This window comes from Pelophylax lessonae (genome assembly GCF_965119305.1).
Source record: "Pelophylax lessonae genome assembly, chromosome: 7".
NCBI lineage: Eukaryota > Metazoa > Chordata > Amphibia > Anura > Ranidae > Pelophylax > Pelophylax lessonae.
Genome location: NC_138774.1, coordinates 70,909,415 through 70,932,635, shown reverse-complemented (window position 1 = coordinate 70,932,635; position 23,221 = coordinate 70,909,415). Strand labels below are relative to the sequence as shown.

Sequence of the window (23,221 nt, the reverse complement as noted above, 5' to 3'; positions counted from 1 at the left end):
TTCAACTCTTCTGGTAAAGCTGTCCACCAGGTTTAGGAGTGTGTCTATGGGAATGTTTGACCATTCTTCCAGAAGGACATTTGTGATGTCAGGCACCAGGGGCGGACTGAGAACCCTCAGGGCCCCCGGGAAAAATAAATCAAGGGCCCCTTCCAGGCCCCACCCATGTTCCGCCTCCAGACACACCCTTGCCACGCCTCCATCCACACCCACACCCCACCTCCAGCCACACCCCGCCTCCAGCCACACCCACAATAAAACAACACAACATAGCTCTCTAAGCCCCCGTTCACACTGGGGCGACCTGTCAGGCGACCTGACCTGGTCGCCTGACAGGTCGCCTGCCATACAGAAGCTATGGACCCGTTCTAATAGGAGCGACACAAGTCGCTTCGACTTAGAAAAAGGGTCCGGAGCTTCTTTGGGGCGACCTGCATAGACTTCAATGTTATGAAGTCCGCGCCGGCCGCTCCGAGGTGAGGTCGCCCCGGCAAGTAGCGTCGCCCCAGTGTGAACGGGGCCTAATACCTAGGCCAAGTTGGCTCTTCTTACCTTAATAACAGTTGCTGGCTGGCAAGCTGTGGTCTTGCTGGCTATGGCTGGCAAGCTATGGTCTTGCTGGCTATGGCTGGCAGGCTGTGGTCTTGCTGGCTACCGCTGGCAGGCTGTGGTCTTGTTGGCTACTGCTGGCAGGCTGTGGGCCTGTGGCTGGCACTGGCAGGCTTGATGGCTGGCTGTGGCTTGCTGGCTGTGGCTGGTACTGGCAGGCAGGCTTGCTGGCAGTCTGTGGCTTGCTGGCTGTCTGGCAGGTTGTGGCTTGCTGGCTGTGAGCCTGTGGCTAGCACTGGCAGGCTTGCTGGCTGGCAGGCTGTGGCTTGCAGGCTGGCTGGCAGGCTGTTGCTTTCTGGCTGTGGGCCTGTGGCTGGCACTGGCAGGCTTGCTGGCTGTGGCTTACTTGCTGACTGGCAGGCTGTGGCTTTCTGGCTGTGGGCCTGTGGCTAGCACTGGCAGGCTTGCTGGCTGTGGCTTGCTGGCTGTGGGCCTGTGGCTGGCACTGGCAGGCATGCTGGCTGTGGCTTACTTGCTGACTGGCAGGCTGTGGCTTTCTGGCTGTGGGCCTGTGGCTAGCACTGGCAGGCTTGCTGGCTGTGGCTTGCTGGCTGTGGGCCTGTGGCTGGCACTGGCAGGCTTTCTGGCTGGCTGTGGCTTGCTGGCTGGCTGGCAGGCTGGGGCTTGCTGGCTGTGGGCCTGTGGCTGTCACTGGCAGGCTTACTGGCTTGCTGTGGGCCTGTGGCCAGGGGCAAACTGAGCGGTCGGGGACTTCGGACGTGGTCAGAGGGCCCGGCCCGCAAGGGGGCCCGCCGCCCAGTACGGGCCCGCCGCCCAGTACAGAATTAACTCACCCAGCGATACATAGTGGGAGGAGGGGAGGCCCGCGCTGCTTCAGTGTGAGGAGGGGAGCTGGGGAGGGGCCTGGCAGCTTTCGCTGCTTCAGTGAGAGGAGTGGCCCAGGCTGGTGCTGGATTTCCATGGTGTCCTGTGTGCGGGGGGCATGTCGGCATCGCATACTGATGTGATGTCGACGTGCCCTGCCTCCACAGGCTGTGATACGGGAAACAGTCGGTAACCTCAACGGAGAAGAGTTCCTGGATGCCTGCGATTGAGAAGGAGTGCCCTCTTCGTCTTCTTCAATCCCTGCTTCATCCCTCGATCCCTGGCGGTTTCTGTTTGATTGTGAGTAGTTCTTGTGAGCTCTATGTAAAATCCAGCTCCACTCAATGGTCTCTCCTGTGAGGAATAATGTGTACATACATTTGCATTATCCCACACTATTTTAATAAAAATATATGAAAAATATATGATTCATATATTTTTATTAAAATTGTGTGGGATAATGCAAAATGTATGTACACATTATTCCTCAAAGGAGAGACCATTGAGTGGAGCTGGATTTTACATAGAGGCCATATGTTACAAGAACTACTCACATCATACAGAAACAGGGGATCTGAGGAAGAGGGAACTCCTTTACAAATTGCAAGGCATCAGCAACTAATCCAGCTCCACTCAATGGTCTCTCCTGTGAGGAATAATGTGTACATTTGCATTATTCCATACAATATTTATAAAAATATATGAATCATATTCATATACTTTTAAAAATTGTGTGGGATAATGCAAATGGATGTACACATCATTCCTCACAGAGACCACTGAGTGGAGCTGGATTTCAGAGGCCACACCACAAGAACTACTCACAATCTAATAGAAATCAAGGGAAGAAGCCAGGGATCAAGGGAAGAAGCCAGGTACTGAAATGAAAAAGTAGAAGATGAGAGGAGAGACGACACACACGCTGTCACCAACGACACAATCGCAGGCAATTGCATCCACTGACTGAACTCAGCCGTTACTCGTCATTGTTGTAACACGCCCTGTGGAGGCGGGGCACGTCGACATCACGTCAGTATGCGAAGCCGACACGCCCCCGTACACAGGACACCACATTGAATCCAGCGCTAGCCTGGGCCCGCCCTCCTCCTCTCACTGAAGCAACAACAGCCGCCGGGCCCCTCCCCAGCTCTCCTCGTCACACTGAGTCAGCGCCGGCCGCCGGGCCCCTCCTCTCCTCCCAATACTTATCGCGCTGGGTGAGATAAATGTAATACTGAGCGGTGGGCCCCCTTGTTGGCCGGGCCCCCCCTTTCTGGCTTCCCGGCCGGGCCCTCGGACCACGTCCGAAGTGCCCGACCGCTCAGTCCGCCCCTGTCAGGCACTGATGTTGGACGACAAGGCCTGGCTCACAGTCTCCTCTCTAATTCATCTCAAAGGTGTTCTATCAGGTTGAGGTCAGAACAGTTAAGTTCCTCCTTGCCCAAACTCACTCATCCATGTCTTTATGAGCCTTGCTTTGTGCACTGGTCCAAATCATTTGGTGGAGGGGGGATTATAGTGTGGGGTCATTTTTCAGGGGTTGGGCTTGGCCCTTTTATTCCAATAATGTGAACTCTTAAGGCATTTTGGACAATTTCATGCTCCCAATTTTGTAGGAACAGTTTGGGGATGGCCCTTTCCTCTTCCAACATGACTGCACACCAGTGCACAAAGTGAGGTCCATAAAGACATGGATGTGCGAGTTTGGGGTGGAGAAACTTGAGTGGCCTGCACAGAGCCCTGACCTCAACCTGATAGAACATAGGGTGTAGATTGCAAGCCAGGCCTTCTCGTCCAACATCAGTGCCTGACTTCACAAATCCATTTCTGGAAGAATGGTCAAACATTCCTATAGACTGTAATAGTTTTGCACAGAGCAGCCCCAATCCTCCTCTTCTCAGGTCCCCCGCCAGCGCTTCAGGCCCCTTCCTACTGTCAAGTGCCCACATAACTAGCAAATTGCTATGGGGGCACCCAAGCAGCCTTCTGAGCTGCTGCTCCTGTGTGTCCATTCAAACACGGAGTGTGGCTCAACCTCGCCCATGCTCTCTCCTCATTGGCTCATGGGCTCTGATTTACCGCTGCTGTCCCAGCCAATGAGGAAGGAGAGACCTAGGAGAGCCAAGGCTCTTGTGCACATTGCTGGATAGAGATGGGGCTCAGGTAAGTTTTAGGGGGGCTGGGGGGCGCTTCTGCATACAAAAGGTTTTTCACCTATATGCATAAAGGTAAAAAGCCTTGAGCCTTTACAACCATTTTTAAAACTGGTGCACACAGAATCCAATGCAGCTGTGTAGAATAACTAATCAGCTTCTAACTTCAACTTGTTCAATTAACCACTTTACCACCGGAGGATTTTGCTGTCTTACGTCCAGGCCACTTTTTGTGATTCGGCGCTGTGCGACTTTAACTGACAAATACGCGGTTGTGCGAAGCCGTACAAAATTTACGTCCTTTTTTCCCCACAAACAGAGCTTTCTTTTGGTGGTATTTGATCACCTGTGCGATTTTTACTTTTTGCGCTATAAACAAAAAAAGAGCGTTTATTTTGAAAAAATAACAATATTTTTAACATTTTTTTATATGAAATCCCCCCCCAAAAAATGTAAAAATCAAATTTTTTTTTAAATTTTTGGCCAATTTGTTTTCTGCTACCTATGTTTGGTAAAAAAAAATCACAATAAGCGTATTTTGATTGGTTTGCGCAAAAGTTATTGCGTTTACTAACTAAGGGAAAGATTTCTGTCATTTTTGGTGTTTTTTTTTTTTAACGAGTAATGGCGGCGATCTTCGATTTTTTTTTTTTGCGGGACTGCGACATTGCAGCGGACAGAACGGACCCTTGACTGACATTTTTGACACTTTTGGGGGTACCAGTGACATTACTGCAGTAATCAGTGCTATATATATGCACTGTTACTGTAAAAATTACAGTATGCCTGGTGCTTACTGACGTGTGTGGGGGGAGGTGACTGAGTGACACAGGGACAGATCGCATGTTCAGCTATGCTGAACACTGCAATCTGTCACTCCCTGTCGCTTAGGAGATCCGCCCGCTCTGATCGCCACCGCTCCTCCCCTGGCCCGACTCCCGCTGTGACTGAAAACAGCGGGAGCGCGCCTCCGGCCACGCGCGAGAGCTGCCTACAGGGGGAGGAGTCCAGTGATGTAGTACTACGTCGCTGGACGATAACTAACCACTTTGCCGCAGTACGCTCAATGTGAGCGGTCGGCAAGTGGTTAAGCTTTGGCAATAACATCTAGATGTTGATTGGTTACTATGCCCAGCTGCACCAGATTCTGTATGCATCAGTTTTAGTAAATCTCTACCAATGCATTGTAGACATTTATGACAGTTTTTTTTTTAAATCCACCCACAGCTGTGGACAGGTGTTCAAACCCGCTGAGCTGCTTGCCCCCACCATCTGTTGGACAATGTGGAAATTGGAAGCAGAACACTCAGTGAGTGCGTCTGAATCCTGACGTAGAAGGCTGCTATTGTGTACAGGGATCTGATTAACTGTTACAGCTAGGCTTGTTCTTGCCACTTGGCACCTGTCTCTTGGCTCATTCTTGGAATCAAATATTTCTGGTTAAACATGGACTAACTTTGGATAATGCTTTATGTCTACCTGCTTTGACCTTCAGCTTGTTTATTGACCATGCTTGTCTACTGCTAGCCTTGACCTCCAGCTGGTTCTGAACTTGTCTCTGCTTTATGGCACCTTGTGCTGACCCTGCCTGTGCTCTGTGACGTCCACACCACCAATGACTCTGGAAAAAGCCCAGGCAATGCAAAATCCTGCATCCCAGTAAGAGTCTTCTTGGATTTTTAACTAGTTCAGCTTTTTGGACATCTGTAGACCAAAGAGTGAACCCTTGAGCACAAGCTGAAGGTTGTTCAGCCACCCCGACTTTAAAGTGAAGGTGATTCAGCAGCTGATCACTTTCACAGAGCAGGATGTGCGGTGACCCCCCCCCCCCCCACCTTGTGGTTCCCGGGCTCCCAAGCTCAGGGACCACAACCGCTGACTTCAAGATGAAGAGCAGATGGAGGCCTAGGTACATCTGACCTGCCCTGTACTGAAAGAAAATGGAAGCAGCAATGATTTAGTCACTTCCAGTTTCAGATCCTTCATTTTCTGGCCAGTGCAGCCAGGGGACGCATCTAAGCAAACAGATCTGTGCTCGGTTAGATGCTGTGAAGGGCAGGGGAGACATTGGAGACTATTAGACCCCTAATGTCTCCATAAAGAGTACCTGTCACCTGTCAGGGCTATCACATGGAGCTTTATTAACCCTTTGCAAAAAAGTATCTGCTTTAATTGCTAGCACGACTAATGCCCTGTACACACTATCAGATTATCTGAAGACTTTTGTCTTCAGATTTACCTTTTCTATGTAGTGCAAGGGCCTGCCGGATTGCATACAAATTGAAAGTGTTTAGGTTTGACCTCATATTATATGGTTTTGGTAAGTCTGCAGACAAAAGTCTTCAGATAATCTGATAGTGTGTACAGGGCATAAGTCCAACCAATATTTAACCCCACAATTGGCTCTCTTTGATCTGGACCCTCTTCCATGGCCCACAACCTATATTCCAGTTATTCACCATATCCTAATTGCAGCATGCATAGTACTAGCCCGGGCATGGAAAGACCCATTACCACCAACTGTCACCTCGTTTTTCACTATAATTAACAAAGCATTGCCGCATGGAATATCTCCTTTTCCAAGTCTCGCCTAATGGAAGATAAATTCCACAAACATTGGTCCCCATGGTTAGCTCATCCCAGAAGCGTTAAACATATTTACTGTAGCTAGTATAACGTCCCATACCCATGAACTTTGAATAAACTAATCATACCACCCCCATATTTAGACCAAATGGATCCAAAGTATAAAACATGTCTTTCACATATAGAATTCTGTACTAAATGACCATTAAGTGTAGGCACATTTATCTATTCTTCCTCCTAATCCTTATCCTTCCATACGTACCTACTAGTTTATATGTACTTTCTTTTACTGGACATGGACATTATACCCATTGGGGTAAGGCGCCAAGAATCTTAACTACCATATAGTTCTAACTTTACAGTTTGATATATCTACTGTTTGTAAGTTCCAAAAATAACATTGTGTTGCTACCATTTCTGTAACCTTAAACCTGGGAAAATAATCCTCTCTACCATGTAACTCAAGCATTCTGTATTGTTTGCTATTGTTTTTTAAAACAATAAAACAGATTTAAAATAAAAAATTGCAACTATCATCCTTTTTATTCTACAGGGCCTCTACTTTCAGAAAATATATAATGATCTAGGGGTTTAAGTAATTTAGGTCAATAATAAAAATTTTTACATGTGTGGTTGTAAAGGCTCAAGGTTTTTTACCTTTATGCATTCTATATGCAGCAGCCCCCCAATACTTACCTCAGCCCCATCGCGATTCAGCAATGTGCACGAAAGCCTCGGCTCTCCAAGAACTCTCCCTCCTCATTGGCTGAGACAGCAGTGGGAGCCATTGTCAATCACAGCCAATGAGCCAATGAAAAGAGTGAGGGGGGGAACGAACCACAGCTCTGTGTTTGAATGGACACACAGAGCAGTGCCTCAACTTGCGTGCCCCCACAGCAAGCTGTTTGCTCTGGGGGTACTTGGCAGGAGGGAGGGGCTAGGAGCACCGGCAGGGGACCCGAGAAAAGAAGAATCGAGGCTGCTCTGTGCAAAACCACTGCACAGAGCAGGTATGTATAACATGTTTGTTATTTTTTTTTAAGAAAAAACTTGCCTTTAATATCACTTTAAAATACCTTTCTTCCATTCCCTAATGCTATGCCCTCTCTCCTACCCGGTGCAGCGTGGAAGTTTTAGTTTACCTCACCTACCCATAACCAGTGAGGGGAAGCAGGGAATGCATAACCCCACCCCCTCATTACACACTGCCATTACAATTTAGCACAGCATTAATTTTCAAAGCTATAGCTATATAGCTAAAACACTATAGTTTAATGGAGGGCATATAAAGTGTATGCCATATGGGGGTGGGTGGTTACATTGTAGAGGGGGTGGCAGCACAATGCACCTCCACCCGTGTAGATAAAAATCCTTGTGCTGGCCCTGCCTGTCAGTATGTCCAACATCCTAGCTTGATTGTAAACCTAAAATGTAGGCATCTATAGGAGCATGTATATAGAGATGAAAGTCTTCATCCCAGCAATTGAGCTGTAAGTTTAAAAATGACTCGCTAAGCTATTGCTAGTTTTGCCAGGCTTCACAATTTTGTTGCACAATTGCAGCAAGTTCACTGTGCATGACTTCAGATTAACTTTCTTTGCAAACATTCTGCAAGTCTGGTGCATGTTCAGTTATGTTGTACAATAGTCCTCCCACCACAGGGGTCACTGTGGCTGAATTTTAATGCTGTAGACTTGCAGAGCTCTTGCCGTAGACTCACCACTAGAGATGTATAGAACTGTTCGCCGGCGAACTTAGCATGTTCGCGTTCGCCGCTGCCGGCGAACATATGCGATGTTCGGTCCACCCCCCATAAGACATCATTGAGGCAAACTTTGACCCTGAACTTTACAGTCAGCAGACACATTTCCAGCCAATCAGCATACCTCCCTCCCACACCCTCCCACCTCCTATAAATAAGCAAGGGCAGCATCCATCTTAGATCATTCTGAAGCAGTGTGTGTAGTGAGAGTAGGGAGAGAGCTGCTGCTGCTGCTGCTGCTGCTGTTAAGCTAGGGACAGTTAGTCAGTGTTCCTGGTCTTGCAGTGTTCTTGGTCCACTACTGCTGTAATATCAGCACCCCAAAAAGCCCTTCTAAGGGCTGGTATTTGTGTTTTTTTTTATATATATATATATATATATATATATATATATATATATACCTAGCGTCCCCAAAAGCCCTTTTAAGGGCTGGTAATTGAGTTGTTTCTTCTTATATATATATATATATATCTATATCTATCTAGTGTCCCCAAAAGCCCTTTTAAGGGCTGGTAATTGAGGATTTTTTTTATTTATATATATACATATATATATATATATATATAGTGTCCCCAAAAGCCCTTTTAAGGGCTGGTAAGGTAATAGAGTTTTTTCTTTATATATATATCTATATATATCTATTGTACACTGCAGTTGCCTGCCCGCTGTGTGTGAGAGGCCACAGACCTACCACAGACTGTACTGTGTGCACACCACACTCATTTCGGGTGGCACAGGCACAGTACCTTGCATTTTAAAAAATATTTTTTTTTTCCTCTGTCATAATTGCAGTGAGTGCTGTGTCAGGTCCACAGAGTGCACTGTACCCACTGCAGTGCACTGCCCACCACTGATATATATACGGTGGCACAGCATCTTGTTGCAATAAATTGAAAAAAAAAAATATTTTTTATTATTGCAGTTGCCTGGGCTGCCAGTTACTGTCAGGTCCACAGAGTGTACTGTGCCCACTGCAGTGCCACTGTGTGCCCACCCACCACTGATATATAAGGTGGCACAGCAGCTTGCAAAGTAAAAAAAAATATATATATTTTTTAATTGCAGTTGCCTGGGTGCCAGTGACTGCTGTCAGGTCCACAGAGAGTGTACTGTGCCACTGCCCACCCACCACTGATATATAAGGTGGCACAGCAGCTTGCAAAGTAAAAAAAAATATATATTTTTTTAAATTGCAGTTGCCTGGGTGCCAGTGACTGCTGTCAGGTCCACAGAGAGTGTACTGTGCCACTGCCCACCCACCACTGATATATATGCCTGCAAGAGAAAAAGCCAGCCGCAGAGAAGCCGTATTCCTGAAAATATAAGAAAAAATGCTGTTTTTTAGGGGTTCTGGACATGCTACAGAGCTGAAACTTGACAGGTACACTTTTTAGACCCCCCAGACACTGAATACAAAAAATGACATGCCTGCCTAAAAAAATGCCCGCTAAATGCCTGCAAGAAAAAAAGCCAGCCGCAGAGAAGCCGTATTCCTGAAAATATAAGAAAAATGCTGTTTTTTAGGGGTTCTGGACATGCTACAGAGCTGAAACTTGACAGGTACACTTTTTAGACCCCCCAGACACTAAATACAAAAAATGACATGCCTGCCTAAAAAAATGCCCGCTAAATGCCTGCAAGAGAAAAAGCCAGCCGCAGAGAAGCCGTATTCCTGAAAATATAAGAAAAATGCTGTTTTTTAGGGGTTCTGGACATGCTACAGAGCTGAAACTTGACAGGTACACTTTTTAGACCCCCCAGACACTAAATACAAAAAATGACATGCCTGCCTAAAAAAATGCCCGCTAAATGCCTGCAAGAGAAAAAGCCAGCCGCAGAGAAGCCGTATTCCTGAAAATATAAGAAAAATGCTGTTTTTTAGGGGTTCTGGACATGCTACAGAGCTGAAACTTGACAGGTACACTTTTTAGACCCCCCAGACACTGAATACAAAAAATGACATGCCTGCCTAAAAAAATGCCCGATAAATGCCTGCAAGAGAAAAAGCCAGCCGCAGAGAAGCCGTATTACTGAAAATATAATAAAAATGCTGTTTTTTAGGGGTTCTGGACATGCTACAGAGATGAAACTTGACAGGTACACTTTTTAGACCCCCCAGACACTAAATACAAAAAATGACATGCCTGCCTAAAAAAATGCCCGATAAATGCCTGCAAGAGAAAAAGCCAGCCGCAGAGAAGCCATATTCCTGAAAATATAAGACAAATGCTGTTTTTTAGGGGTTCTGGACATGCTACAGAGCTGAAACTTCACAGGTACACTTTTTAGACCCCCCAGATGCTAAATCCAAAGAAAATTTTTATTTTTATTTTTTTTTAATTTTTCCAATAATTGGCTCTCTATCAAAAAATTATAATTTTTAAGAACTTTTTTTTGCGTGATCCCTCTCCGGCATGCCACAGTCCAGGTGTTAGTCCCCTTGAAACAACTTTTCCATCACTATTGTGGCCAGAAAGAGTCCCTGTGTGTTTTAAAATTCGCCTGCCTATTGAAGTCTATGGCGGTTCGCCCGGTTCGCCGGTTCGCGAACATTTGCCGATGTTCGCGTTCGCCGTTCGCGAACGGCGAATTTTAGGTTCGCGACATCACTACTCACCACTGCAACTTTTCTCTTGCTAGAAACATGCCACGCAAATTTTCTACAAATTGGAAATGTGTTAACTAGAACTTGTGCTTCAAGTGCTCAGGAAGACTAGGAGGAACTAGGAAGCATATGGCTGGCTTGACAGGGTGGAAGGAGAGTCAGACAGCATAGAGTTAACGTACAAAAGAGAGAGGTGCGAGTCGTACTTACGTTATTGGTGGAGTAGACAGGGTGACGGGAAGAGCATAGAAGAGAAGACTGTAGGAAGGGGTGGTACAGTAACAGTCGAAGTTGGGAGGCGTTCATCCGTCTATTCCACCGATCATGTAAGTAGGACTCCCATCTCTCTCTTTTGTACGTTGACTCTATGCTGTCTGGTTCCCCTTTCACCCTGTCATGCCAGCACTACGCTTCATTCGTTCCTCCTGGCTTGGGGCCTTTCTATCTGGAATGAGTACACTGGGTGCCCTGAATCCTGAGGCAATCAAATACAATTTCTGATTCCACCTGGTGAAATATCAGGGCTTTCCAGCACCGGAACTTCGGGGGAATTCATATAAGATTACACACATGCTCAGGAGAGGTTAAAACTTACAGAAACCGGGGAAGACTGTAGTAAAACTAAGCTGGAGAACATAAATTAACTATTGTAGGATATTTGTGTGGCTATGCTTAATCACTTTCCACCAAAGGACGTTCCTGTACATTTCAGTGGTCACACCGGGATGATGCCTGCACCTACAGGCATCATCCTGGTACCATTCTTTTCAGCCGGTGATTCTCTTTATTGTAGAAGTGATCCAAGTGGCTAATTGGCCACTGGATAATTTCTGCAGGTGGCGCAAGGGGGTCCCATCCTCCCGCCGCCGCCTCTCCCTGGCTCTCTGGTCCTATCGCAGGGCCCTGGAGCGATGCGGCAGATGGCAATGGCTCATTCCCCTCTCTCTGTAACCCTGGAAACCGGGAGCAACAAATAGTTTGTCACTTCCGATTTTGCCCCTTTGTTTAGCTGGCCACCAGCAGCTAGGAAAGCAGCCGATTAGACCTATCTGTGTCTGATTGGCTGCATGGGAGGCCAGAGGAGAGATTTGGGGTCTAATAGACCCCAAATCTCTCCATAAAGAGGACCTGTCACGGCCCATGCTGTCACAAGGGATGTTGTTCATCCCATGTGACATAAATAAAGTTAGTACAAAAAAAAATAATGTGTAAAAAAAAAAATAATTTGCATAAATAAATATAAAAAAAAAAAATTAAAGCGCCCAGTCCTACCATGCTTACGTGCAAATGGGAACACATACATTACTCCCACATGCATATGTAAAAAGCGATCGCACCACACATGTGAGGTATTTTAGTGAACATCAGAGCGAGAGAAATAATTCTAGCACCAGACGTCCTGTGCAACTCTAAACTAGTAAACTGTAAAGGCATTTAAAGCGTCACCTTTAGAGAATTTTAGGCTCTGAAGTTTGCCACCATTCCACAGCCAGACGCAAGTGTAAAGTGTGACATGCTAGGTTTGTTTTTTTTTTTTAATTCATAAAAGTATTTTTTTTTTTTTTTTTTTCAAAAAATTGCATTTAAAAAACTGCTTCACAAATACTGTGTGACATAAAAAATTGCAACACCCACCATTTTATTCTATAGGGTCTTTGCTAAAAAAAATATATATATATATATATAATATTTGGGGGTTCTAGTGGATTTTTACATGTAGGAGCGAAGTGTCAGAAAAGGCTTGGGAAGGAGGCGGTTAAAGTATAACTGAACCCTCATCTTGTAAAACAACCCATTCAACTTAAAATAGAAATGAAAGGGGGTGTGGCTGAATGCGGATCGAGATGGCTGCATAGTAGTTCTGCTCTACAGCTTGGTAGCTTTTCAGGGCTCACAGCACTGGCGGTGATAGCAGTTATATAGCGATTCACCTCCCTACACCAGCTACACTTGCCGGCATGTCAAAACGGAGGAGGGAGAGGTCAGCGCCGTGCAAGCTGACAGAATTCTACCCTCTGCAGACCTATCAGCACTTTCAAGATGGCACTGGCAGCAGTGTGGCTTCACCGAGGGATGGAGCGGCGGACCTGTTCGCTCACTCACACTACTGAGGACATCGAACACACAGTAGCCATCAGAACTCAGCTCCCCTGCCTTTTTGCCATCCAGCAGCCCAGCCAAATCAAAGCCCAGGCTGAAACCACCATCTACTGCAGAAAACGAGGCGAGCCCTTCTCACTCTTCTATAACTGGGGACACTGGGCTAACTAATTCCATAGCAACCATTTCAACATCTAAAATAGAAATGAGAGGCAAAACATTTGTGTATTCATATGAAAAAAACTTTATAAATACCTTTTCCCTTTTTTTTTTATAAGTGATCACATTCCATCTGTTCTCAGTTGCTTAAGGAGCTTAGAGAGCTATGGGAGGAAAAACAGCAGCACACTGGTCTTACCAGTAAATGGCTGTGCGGGGGGGTGGCATGTTGGGCAGTCTGAGTTCCCAGCACAGCCAGAAAATTGGTGTTCCCCTTTGCTTACTGTGGTCAGTTCATAATAGGAAAGCAGAAGGACTGGCAGGTATTTCACAAAAAGGAAGCAATACAAAGAAAACAGGACAATGCATCATATAATACATGGTACAGCAGGCACATATCAGAAAGATGACATTTTGGAGTAACATGTTCTTTCAATGAATGCTTTGCACCGAATTTCCATTCATATAAAAAGGGCAAATAATCTGCTGAAACTTCATCAGGCTCCATATGTACAAACTAACGTTATCATTTGCACTATACCTTGAATTTCTGGATTTTTGATCAGGATGAGTAAGCCGTAGCGAAGAGTTGTGCTGATTGTTTCAGTTCCAGCAAATAACAAGTTTGAAGCCGAAGCCACAAGATTCTGCATGTGGAACTCTGTGTCTGGATTTTCTTTTTCCTGCAAGAAAACAAAACAAAACTGTATTGTATGTAATATAACCATTGCCACACACATTATATATATCCGTTCATTACAGGCTAGGTTATTTTAACTGCCTTTTAGTGATAAGTGTCCAGTTTGCTATATGAGCAGCCCAAGCAATAAGTGGTAACACATATTGATGGCATTCACATGACTCATCCTTCAGTCGTAGTTACAGTTGAAATTAAAAGTCGAACCAAATATTTTATGGGTGCTGGTGAAGGATAAAACATTTTGTTCATTTGCATTAGAAAGCTGTCAGGCTGCTTAGATTGGCTCACCATAGGAAACAGCTGAGGTTTCAGTGCTTCTGTTGCACATTTTGAAGATTATTTTTTACACAATGCCTATCGCTACAGAGATCAATTAGGACTTCATGCAAAGTGTTTGTACTAATTGTCTAGAATATGTAAATACAAGTCTAAGGCCCCTTTCACACATACGGTCCGTTTGTCCGTTTTTCATCCATCCGTTGACGGATGAAAAACAGACATCAATGCATCTCTATGTAAAAATGGATAACAACGGATGATCATCCGTTTTCATCCGCTTCCGTCAATGTCCGTTTTTTGGAACGGATGAATGCCCTATTTTTCATCTGTCAAAAAAACGGATTGGATGAAAAATGGATGTAAACGGACAAACGGTCCATTTTTCATCTGTTTTTGCATTGGTAGTGGATGTAAAAAAAGGATGAAAAATGGATGAAAAACGGACGAACAACGGATGAAAAACGGACGAAAAACTAATGAAAAATGGATGAAAAATGGATGAAAAACTGATACATTTTGACGTGACTAAACTGATGAACTGAACGGACCGTATGTGTGAAAGGGGCTTAAGGGACATTAGTGCTCAAGAATGGGCAGCCGGAACTAGATTTTTAACTGGAGTAAGGCAGGCAATTCCATTGGCTGAAGTAAATAGGCATTTTAGAAGGGTGGCTCTGCTATGCGTGTTTAGAAAGCTAGAGACTGGGGCAGAGAGTTTTTTGAAAAAAAAAAAAAAAACTGTAAATGCAATATTCTCATGTGTGACTTAATTAAATTGGTCAAAAATAATTTATTCTACACTTGAGTTTAGTTTTTGCCTTTTTAATGAAACTTTAATTCTGATGGACTTTGTAAAAGGTACACAACACCACACTAGTACAATGTTATAAACAATATAAAAAAAACAGAAAAACAAATAATTTACTTGTGGATGGGCATATTGATTCCCTTACCTCTTGCATCCTTATTAGAAAACAATCAATAAAATGCCGGGGAGAATTGGTGTCCAGGGTCTTTTGGCTTTCTTCCACCCTCTCATCAACAAATGCCTTGAGCTCAGACAGATATTGTGCCCCTCTCTTGAGAGGTCCTATCGTATAAGGCATGATCCAAACAAAGTTGTAAAGAAGCTAAGATATTAGAAGGCTTAATTAGTCATGATTTCAAGCATATATAAAGCTGAATTATTGGCAAACAGCTAAAGACACAGCTGAAATACCACTGCTCAAGAAAATAAAGGAACACTTTGAAAACACATCTTAATAGGGAAAAATTTCATGCTGGATATCTATGCTGATTTGGATCGAGTAATGTATTATGAACAAAAGGAGGCCACATCGTTTGATGGAAATGGAAATCATCAACCAACAGAGGGCTGAATTCAACCATACCCTGGAAATCAAAGTGAAAAAATGATGCAGCAGGCTAGTTAATTTTGCTGAAATTTCATTGCAGCAACCAGGGGCGTACCTAGAGCATTTGGCACCCGGGGCGGATCCTATATCTGGCACCCCCCCCCCCAGGCGACGAACATTGACGTGTCACGTGTAAAATGTATGAAGACCACCTTTTACATTACACAGCCCCCTTACCCCTGGCCCCTTTTACATTACACAGCCCCTGTACCCCTGGACCCCTTTACATTACACAGCCCCCGTACCCCTGGACCCCTTTACATTACACAGCCCCCTTACCCCTGGACCCCTTTACATTACACAGCCCCCGTACCCCTGGACCCCTTTACATTACACAGCCCCTGTACCCCTGGACCCCTTTACATTACACAGCCCCCGTACCCTTGGACCCCTTTATATTACACAGCCCCCGTACCCCTGGACCCCTTTACATTACACAGCCCCTGTACCCCTGGACCCCTTTACATTACACAGCCCCCTTACCCCTGGACCCCTTTACATTACACAGCCCCTGTACCCCTGGACCCCTTTACATTACACAGCCCCCTTACCCCTGGACCCCTTTACATTACACAGCCCCCGTACCCCTGGACCCCTTTACATTACACAGCCCCCCATTGGAACCCTTTACATTACACAGCCCCATCCCCCATACAACCCTTTACATTACACAGCCCCCCAATATAACCCGTTTACAATACAAAGCCCCCACCAATAGAACCCCTCTACAATAAATCCCCCCATAGAACCCCTATACAATACAAAGCCACCCCCCCAAAAAAGAACCCCTTTACAATACAAAGCCCCCCCTCCAAAAAACCCCTTTACAATACAAAGTCACCCCCTCCCCCTCCAAAGAACCCCTTTACAATACAAAGTCACCCCCCCTCAAAATAACCCCTTTACAATACAAAGTCACCCCCCCCTCAAAATAACCCCTTTACAATACAAAGTCACCCCCCCCTCAAAATAACCCCTTTACAATACAAAGTCACCCCCTCAAAATAATCCCTTTAAAATACAAAGTCACCCCCCCCTCAAAATAACCCCTTTACAATACAAAGCCCCCCCCCGTCCCCTCAAAATAACCCCTTTACAATACAAAGCCCCCCCCCCCCACCTTTTTAGGAGGAGAGCGGAGGAGGAGGAACTGTTTAAAGCAGAGAGGATGTGAGAGACTCACTGTCACTCTGAGCCCTGAATACACAGCGATCGGCGCCTCGGCGGGAACTGCAGAAGTTACTGTGCTGGTTAATGAGCAGGTGAGGTGATTGGTTGATAGGCGGTCCTAGCAACCAATCACCTTCTCATTAACCAGCACAGTAAACTGCGGCAGCGCCGATCGGTGTGTATTCAGGGCTCGGGAGTGACAGTGAGTCTCTCACATCCTCTCTGCTTTAAACAGTTCCTCCTCCTCCGCGGTGGAAGCAGTCTGGCGGCCGGCCCCGGGTGTCACCCTGATCTTCCCTGACACCCCCCTAATGTGTGGCACCCGGGGCGGACCGCAAATTGGTACGCCACTGGCAGCAACCCATAATGGTAATCAGTAGTTTGTATGGCCACCATGTGCTTGTATGCATGCCTGACAACGTCGGGGCATGCTCCTAATGAGACGATGGATAGTGCCCTGTGGTATTTTCTCCCAGATCTGGACCAGGGCATCACTGAGCTCTTGCACATACTGAGGTGCAACCTGGCAGCATCAGATGGACCGAAACATACTCTTACCACATGAGCCTGGGCATTGTTGTGCACCAGGAGGAACCCAGGACCCATTGCACCAGCATAGGGCCTGACAATGGGTCCAAGGATATCATCTCGATACCTAATGGCAGTCAGGGTGCCATTGTCTAGCCTGTAGTGGTCTATGCATCCCTCCATGGATATGCCTCCCCAGACAATCACTGACCCACCACCACACCGGTCATGCTGAACAATGTTACAGTCAGCGTAATGTTCTCTACTGTTTCTCCAGGCCCTTTCACGTCTGTCACATGTGCTCAGGGTGAACCTCATCCCATCTGTGAAAAGCACAGGGCACCAGTGCTGGACCTGCAAATTCTGGTGTTCAATAGCAAATGCCAATCGAGCTCCACGGTGCCAGTGTACACAGGGCCCACTAGAGGACGTCGGGTCCTCAGGCCGCCCTCATAGAGTCTGTTTCTGATTGTTTGGTCAGAGACATTCACACCAGTGGCCTGCTGCAGGTCATTTTGTAGGGCTTTGGCAGTGCTCATCCTGTTCCTCCTTGTACAAAGAAGAAGATACCGGTCCTGCTGATGGGTTAACGACCTTCTACAGCCCTGCCCAGCTCTCCTAGAGTAGCTGCCTGTCTCTCTTGGAATCTCCTCCATGCTCTTGAGACTTTCTGGCCATGGCACGTATTGAGGTGCCATCCTGGAGGGTCTGAACTGCCTGTGCAACCTCTAGAGGGTCCAGGTATCGCCTCATGCTACCAGTTGTGACACTGACCCTAGCCAGATGCAAAACTAGTGAAAAACAGTCACAAAAGATGAGTAGGGAAAAAAATGTCAATGGCCTCCACCTGTAAAACCATTCCTGTTTTGGAGGTCATCTCATTGTTGAGCATCTAAGGCACCTGTTATTAATTTCAGCAGCTGAAACAACCCCCTCTGCTACTTAACTGACAAGATCAATATCCAAGGAGTTTAATTGACTTAATGCTATACTCTGATTAAAAAGTGTTCCTTTAAAAAAGATTTGAGCAGTGTACATATATGGGAGCTGCTCTATCGGCAGAAAGATTAGTGGCTTTGTCCAGAGACTTACACAGCCCAACCATACAGTACATTTAGGTTGGTGACTTCTTCTCTGCTGCAGATGAGCATTCATTTGGTGATTGGACAATGAAGAAGTAACAGATTTGATGGTCATTAAAGTGTTTGCTACCCCAGCATCTTATATTCCTGATATGTGCCTGCTGAAGCATGTACTTGTATGAGAAAGTCTCCTGATCTCTGTTTTTTGCTTCCTTTGTGTGAAATCCCTGGTGATCCTGCCAGTCCCTCTGCTTCTAGTACACACTAGACAGGAGAGGTCACCCTGTTCAGTTCTCTAACCATGCTGGGAACTCAGGCTGTTCTCCAATGATCAGATTTGTTCTGACATCCCCTCCCCCCCTGCACAGCCTTTCACTGGGAAGAACAGTGTGCTGTTGCTTCTCCTATTACTTCTCCTTCCCATAGCTCTTATGCAGCTGAGAATAGAGGGATTGTGATCACTTATAAAAAGGGAAAAAAAAGGGTATTTATAATGTTTTTTTTTTTTTTAATTACTATGTTACTAATCATAACCTTCTCATGTTCCCTTTCACCCCATTCACCTGCCAAAATACTGAGAGGGAAGCCATGTTTAAACCCCTTTGCGGTGTATGTAAAGGAAAGCCCTCTATAAACCCTATTTGCAATCTGTAATGACCTCTCTTACTCACACGACAGGGATTGGGCCTAGTGTTTGGACACTCAGCCACCATACTCAGAAGTAAAAGAGAAGGCTCCCACACATCTTGATGTATATTCAAGGGCTCCATGTGTGACCAGAGCTCAATCTTGGTTAGGGATGAAGCATGGCAAGGGTATCTACAATGAAGAGCCATGCTATCAAGAATGGGGTGAAGGGTTAAAGTGCATGTTTACTCAAAACTTCCCCTTAGAGGTGGCGTGCGTACATTGAATACACTTTCTCTCCAACAGAAATAATGACATTAATGTCTTCTTTCCAATATACTGAATGGTATCTTAAGGCGTCTTTGACACAATCGCTGGGAAAACTGAAAATCCAGTCCACATAATCTGCTAAGAGGACCTAGGCATTCATCCATAAGACATTGTACGTGCTTCTATAAGTCTAATCTACGTTCCTTTCTTCTCTTTTCTCTAGGGGTAGATCACCCCCATCATACATTACCAATGCTACTACCAAGAAAGTTCAGGCAATGGTTCAAAAAAAAGTTCAAAATTTCTACTGAATTCTAGATTAAATAAAATAATACATTAATATACTGACCAGTATAGTCATCCGAACCATAGGGTGACTGCAAGACTGCCAACCCTTACACTGGTATTTTTGGGTACTTTACCTAACCTAACCCAATTTAGATTGTCAGACCTGCCTAGTAATAATAATGTACTTTAATATTCTGTTTGTATTTCTCAAACTTTTCAATGAAAATATTGTTAAAAAAAAAAAAAAAAACCTTCCACTTTTTGGCTTGGGTAGATTAGGGGAGGGTTGAAACTTCTAAAAATCTGTGTCCTGTTGGGCAGCATAAATTTTACTTCCTGCCCTGGAAATGCAACAGAAAGTGATAGAGAATCTCTTCAAAACGAAGGGAGTTCACCTGTGTCCTGATAGAAAGATTTACCCTTACCTCTCTGGTTCTGGTGACAGTTATAACATTTTGGATTTCTCCTCACTTTCTGTCTCTATTTACATTGATCACAGGACAATTAGAGAAGGTGAATCTACTCTAAGGATGTAGATAGCAATACAAACTTGACAGGAATTCGAAGAGGGAAGCCACTCTTTCTAAAATTTTAAAAGATTAACTATGCATTAACCTAATGTGTTGGAAGGGGTAAGAGTCTCTTGGTAATTATTAGATTAAAAGAGAAGTGTGGGTTTGGGTTTGTATTTCAGATTCATACTTACTGTATTTTCTGGCGTATAAAACTACTTTTGAACCTCAAAAAAATCCCCTAGTATAATATCTCCAAGGTACCCTAAGTATAAGTATTACCGGTAGATGTAATCTCTCAAGACGCTGGCTGTGTGGGAATCCTGTACCGGTATACCGTATGTACCGTAGCTTCGGCTACATACAGTGTACCGTGCTGAGCCAATCAGGGAGAGCGATGTATTCTATTATTGAATGCAAAGCCTGCTCGGATTGGCGGAGTAACATCAGCCCGCCTCTCTGACTCTGCCAATCCGAGCAGGCTTTGCATTCAATAATAGAATACATCGCTCACTGTGATTGGCTCAGCGCGGTGTACTGTATGTAGCCGAAGCTACGGTACATAGGGTTTACTGGAACAAGATTCCCGCACAGCCAGCGTCTTGAGATTACATCTACTGGTAATACTTATACTTAGGGTATCTTGGAGATATTATGAGAGATTACATGTATTACAGTACTTGGGGTACCTTGGAGATCTATGAGAAATCTGATGTTTTTTAATGGTGTTGCCTTGCTTCGAAAGGGGGGTAGTCTTATACGGTGAGTATAGCCCAAAACCTATGTTTTAACTTGAAAATTAGGGGGGTGTCTTATACGCCCAGTTGTCTTATACGCCGGAAATGCAGCATCTGCCCCCCTTGGCTCTAACACTGAAAACCAAGCGATCAAACACTGCCGATCGCTTGGTTCTCAGGGCTCCCTGAGCAGAGAGCTGCTGACTGTCCTTCACCACCAGCTCTCTGCTCTGCTTTGGCTGTACTTCTCCTTTAAGTGTTAAAGCGCTAGATTAGGAATAGAGTGAAGTGGTTGTATGGAGTGCTTAGGGACATCAGGCATTCATGTTATCAATTATGTACTCACCGCACTCAATCCAGAGTTCATAAATCGAATGATGCTATTGATATTATAAAGAAGTTTTAGGAATTGTTCATCATTGTAATTGAAATGTTTCCCAAATGCAATGGAGCAGATGATGTTGGATACAGCACAACTCACCAGGAAAGTAGGGTTAAATGGCTTTCCTATGAAGACATAAGATATTATCTTAAATTGTAAAGCACAATGAAAGTACTTAAAACATCCTTAAAAAAAAAAAAAACTCTGAAAGCTCTCTGTTTTCTTTAATCTTGGTTTTACATAATCCACTGCTACCAAATTCAGATGGCCTTTACAGCTCTTGTTGGTGAAGCTGTAGCCTCTTATTACATGATCATGTGCTATGTAACCAACTTTTTTAAGATATACTAAAGATATTACAACACAAGAAAAAAACTCCCAGCACTCAGAGATCCTCCACAGAGAGATAGGGCTTAACACGCAACACATCCATAAATGCCCTGAATGCTTGGCGAATGATAGGAGATAGGAGAATCCAATGTAAAGCTATAAAAAGTACAAACTGGGAAGGTGCAAACACTTAGTGCATTACCAAAAATGTAGTAGGAAAAATATAAATACCAACAGAAAGTGGATACTCCCAAAAGTACAGTATAGAAATACATGTAAACTGGAGGATGCCGTGTGGTGCAGGGTACAAGTGCTACATTTTCATTTAGAAATGAAAATTCTGGACTGCTTTGTGTGCTGCTCAAGCTCGCTGGAACGGAGTATGAATCCCAAGCATCCACCGCTGGAGTGCCTATGAACTGAGCTCCAAAGGGTGGAGTGAGATGAGTTGGGGCATGGCCTTGTCAGAGTTTAGGCTGAGGTTGCCATACATGCAGGGAGTCCTTTATTACTGCCAGTACTTAGTCCATATGGTGGCCAACTTCATAAGGTAGATTCAAGATTGACGTCTGAGCAATTCATTCATGCTCATGAACACTCTGGAAGTGTCTATTACAGCATACTGGTTCTTTTCCAGACTTAAGGTTCACTTTAAATGCTAAGTTTTCATTTCTGAATGGACTGTTCCTTTTGTTTATTTGCTTAAAGCAGGGATCCTCAAAATGTCTAAAAAAAAGAGCCAGTGCACTGTCCTTCAGACTTCAGAGGGACCAGAATGTTGATAATGGGAGTATAAAATGACCCAATGTGTGTGTTCATTTGCTGTAAAAAAAAATCTAGAGCCTGTAGTCAGTAAGGGTGTGTGCCCCTTCATTAGTTTCAGTAGAATTAATATAGCCTCATCCTTTGTGCCTCATGTTTGGTGTCAGTGGGAGGACTCTTTTGTGTCCCCAGGAGGAGGTCTGCCCCATTGTTGCTGTCAGTGGGAGGAATAATGCTCCAAGGTCCATTCGAAGGCAAAGGGCCACACTGGGCCTCAGTTTGAAGACAACTGCTTAGCTACAACAGAACCATGATAAATTATTGCTGACTATAAGCTACTGCACTTTGCATATCTTGTTTTATTAACTGCTTCCAGACCGCCCCACGCACATATATTGAGGCTAGCAAAATCACATACCTGTACATCATTCTAATTTCTGGGTCTGGGGCGCACATGCACGCCGCTCGAGACCCGCTCTTGCTGTGATTGGAGCCAATCTGCAGGTCTTGTGGACCCGATATTCACTGGCACCCGGCGATCGTTCCCGAGAGAGGCAGAACAGAAGTCTGCCTATGTAAACGAGGCAGATCGCCATTCTGTGAGAGGGGAAGATGAAGATCTTGTGTTTCTGCAAAGCAGGAACACGGATCTCTGTCCCCCCCCCCCAGTCAAAGCACCTCCCCAACACAGTTAGCAAGTACTCCCAGGGACCACAATGAACCCTTTGAGTACCCCTGATGTTAACCCCTTACCAGCCAGTGTCATTAGTACAGTGACAGTGCATATTTTTAGCACTGACCACTGTATTAGTGTCACTGGTTTGTCAAAAAGTTTCACTTAGTATAATATTTGTCTGCTGCAATGTTGCAGTCCTATTAAAAATTGTGTATTACCACCATTACTAGTAAAATAAATAAATAAATAAATAAAAATTCCATAAATCTATCCCATAGCTTGTAGACACTATAACTTGCGCAAACCAATCAATATATGCTTATTGGGATTTTTCTTTTTACCAAAAACATGTAGCAAATACATATTGGCCTAAATTGATCAAGAAATTCGATTTTTTAATTTTTTTTTTTGGGAATGTTTTATAGCAGAAAGTAAAAATATTGTTTTTTTTTTTTTTTACAAAATTGTCGGTCTTTTTTGTTTATAGCACAATAAATAAAACTGAAGTGGTGATCAAATACCACCAAAAGAAAGCTCTATTTGTGGGAAAAAAAACAACATCAATTTTTTTGGGGTACAGCGTCGCACGCCCATGCAATTATCAGTTAAAATAACGCAGTACCGTATCGCAAAAAATGGCCTGGTCATGAAGGGGGGGGTAAAC

The 23,221-nt window shown here is 44.7% G+C and overlaps 1 protein-coding gene across 1 annotated transcript in view; it reads right to left on the bottom strand.

The window, feature by feature from the left end:
* Window positions 1–23,221, bottom strand: part of LOC309560470 (uncharacterized protein) — a 257,648-nt gene that overhangs the window by 109,063 nt on the left and 125,364 nt on the right. Inside the window, exons 4-6 of the mRNA XM_082264103.1 lie at window positions 20,754–20,914; window positions 14,732–14,908; window positions 13,341–13,482 (exon numbers count right to left, since the gene is read on the bottom strand). Of these exons, the coding sequence (XP_082120229.1) occupies window positions 13,341–13,482; window positions 14,732–14,908; window positions 20,754–20,914 (480 nt within the window). The remainder of the gene's footprint in view (window positions 1–13,340; window positions 13,483–14,731; window positions 14,909–20,753; window positions 20,915–23,221) is intronic.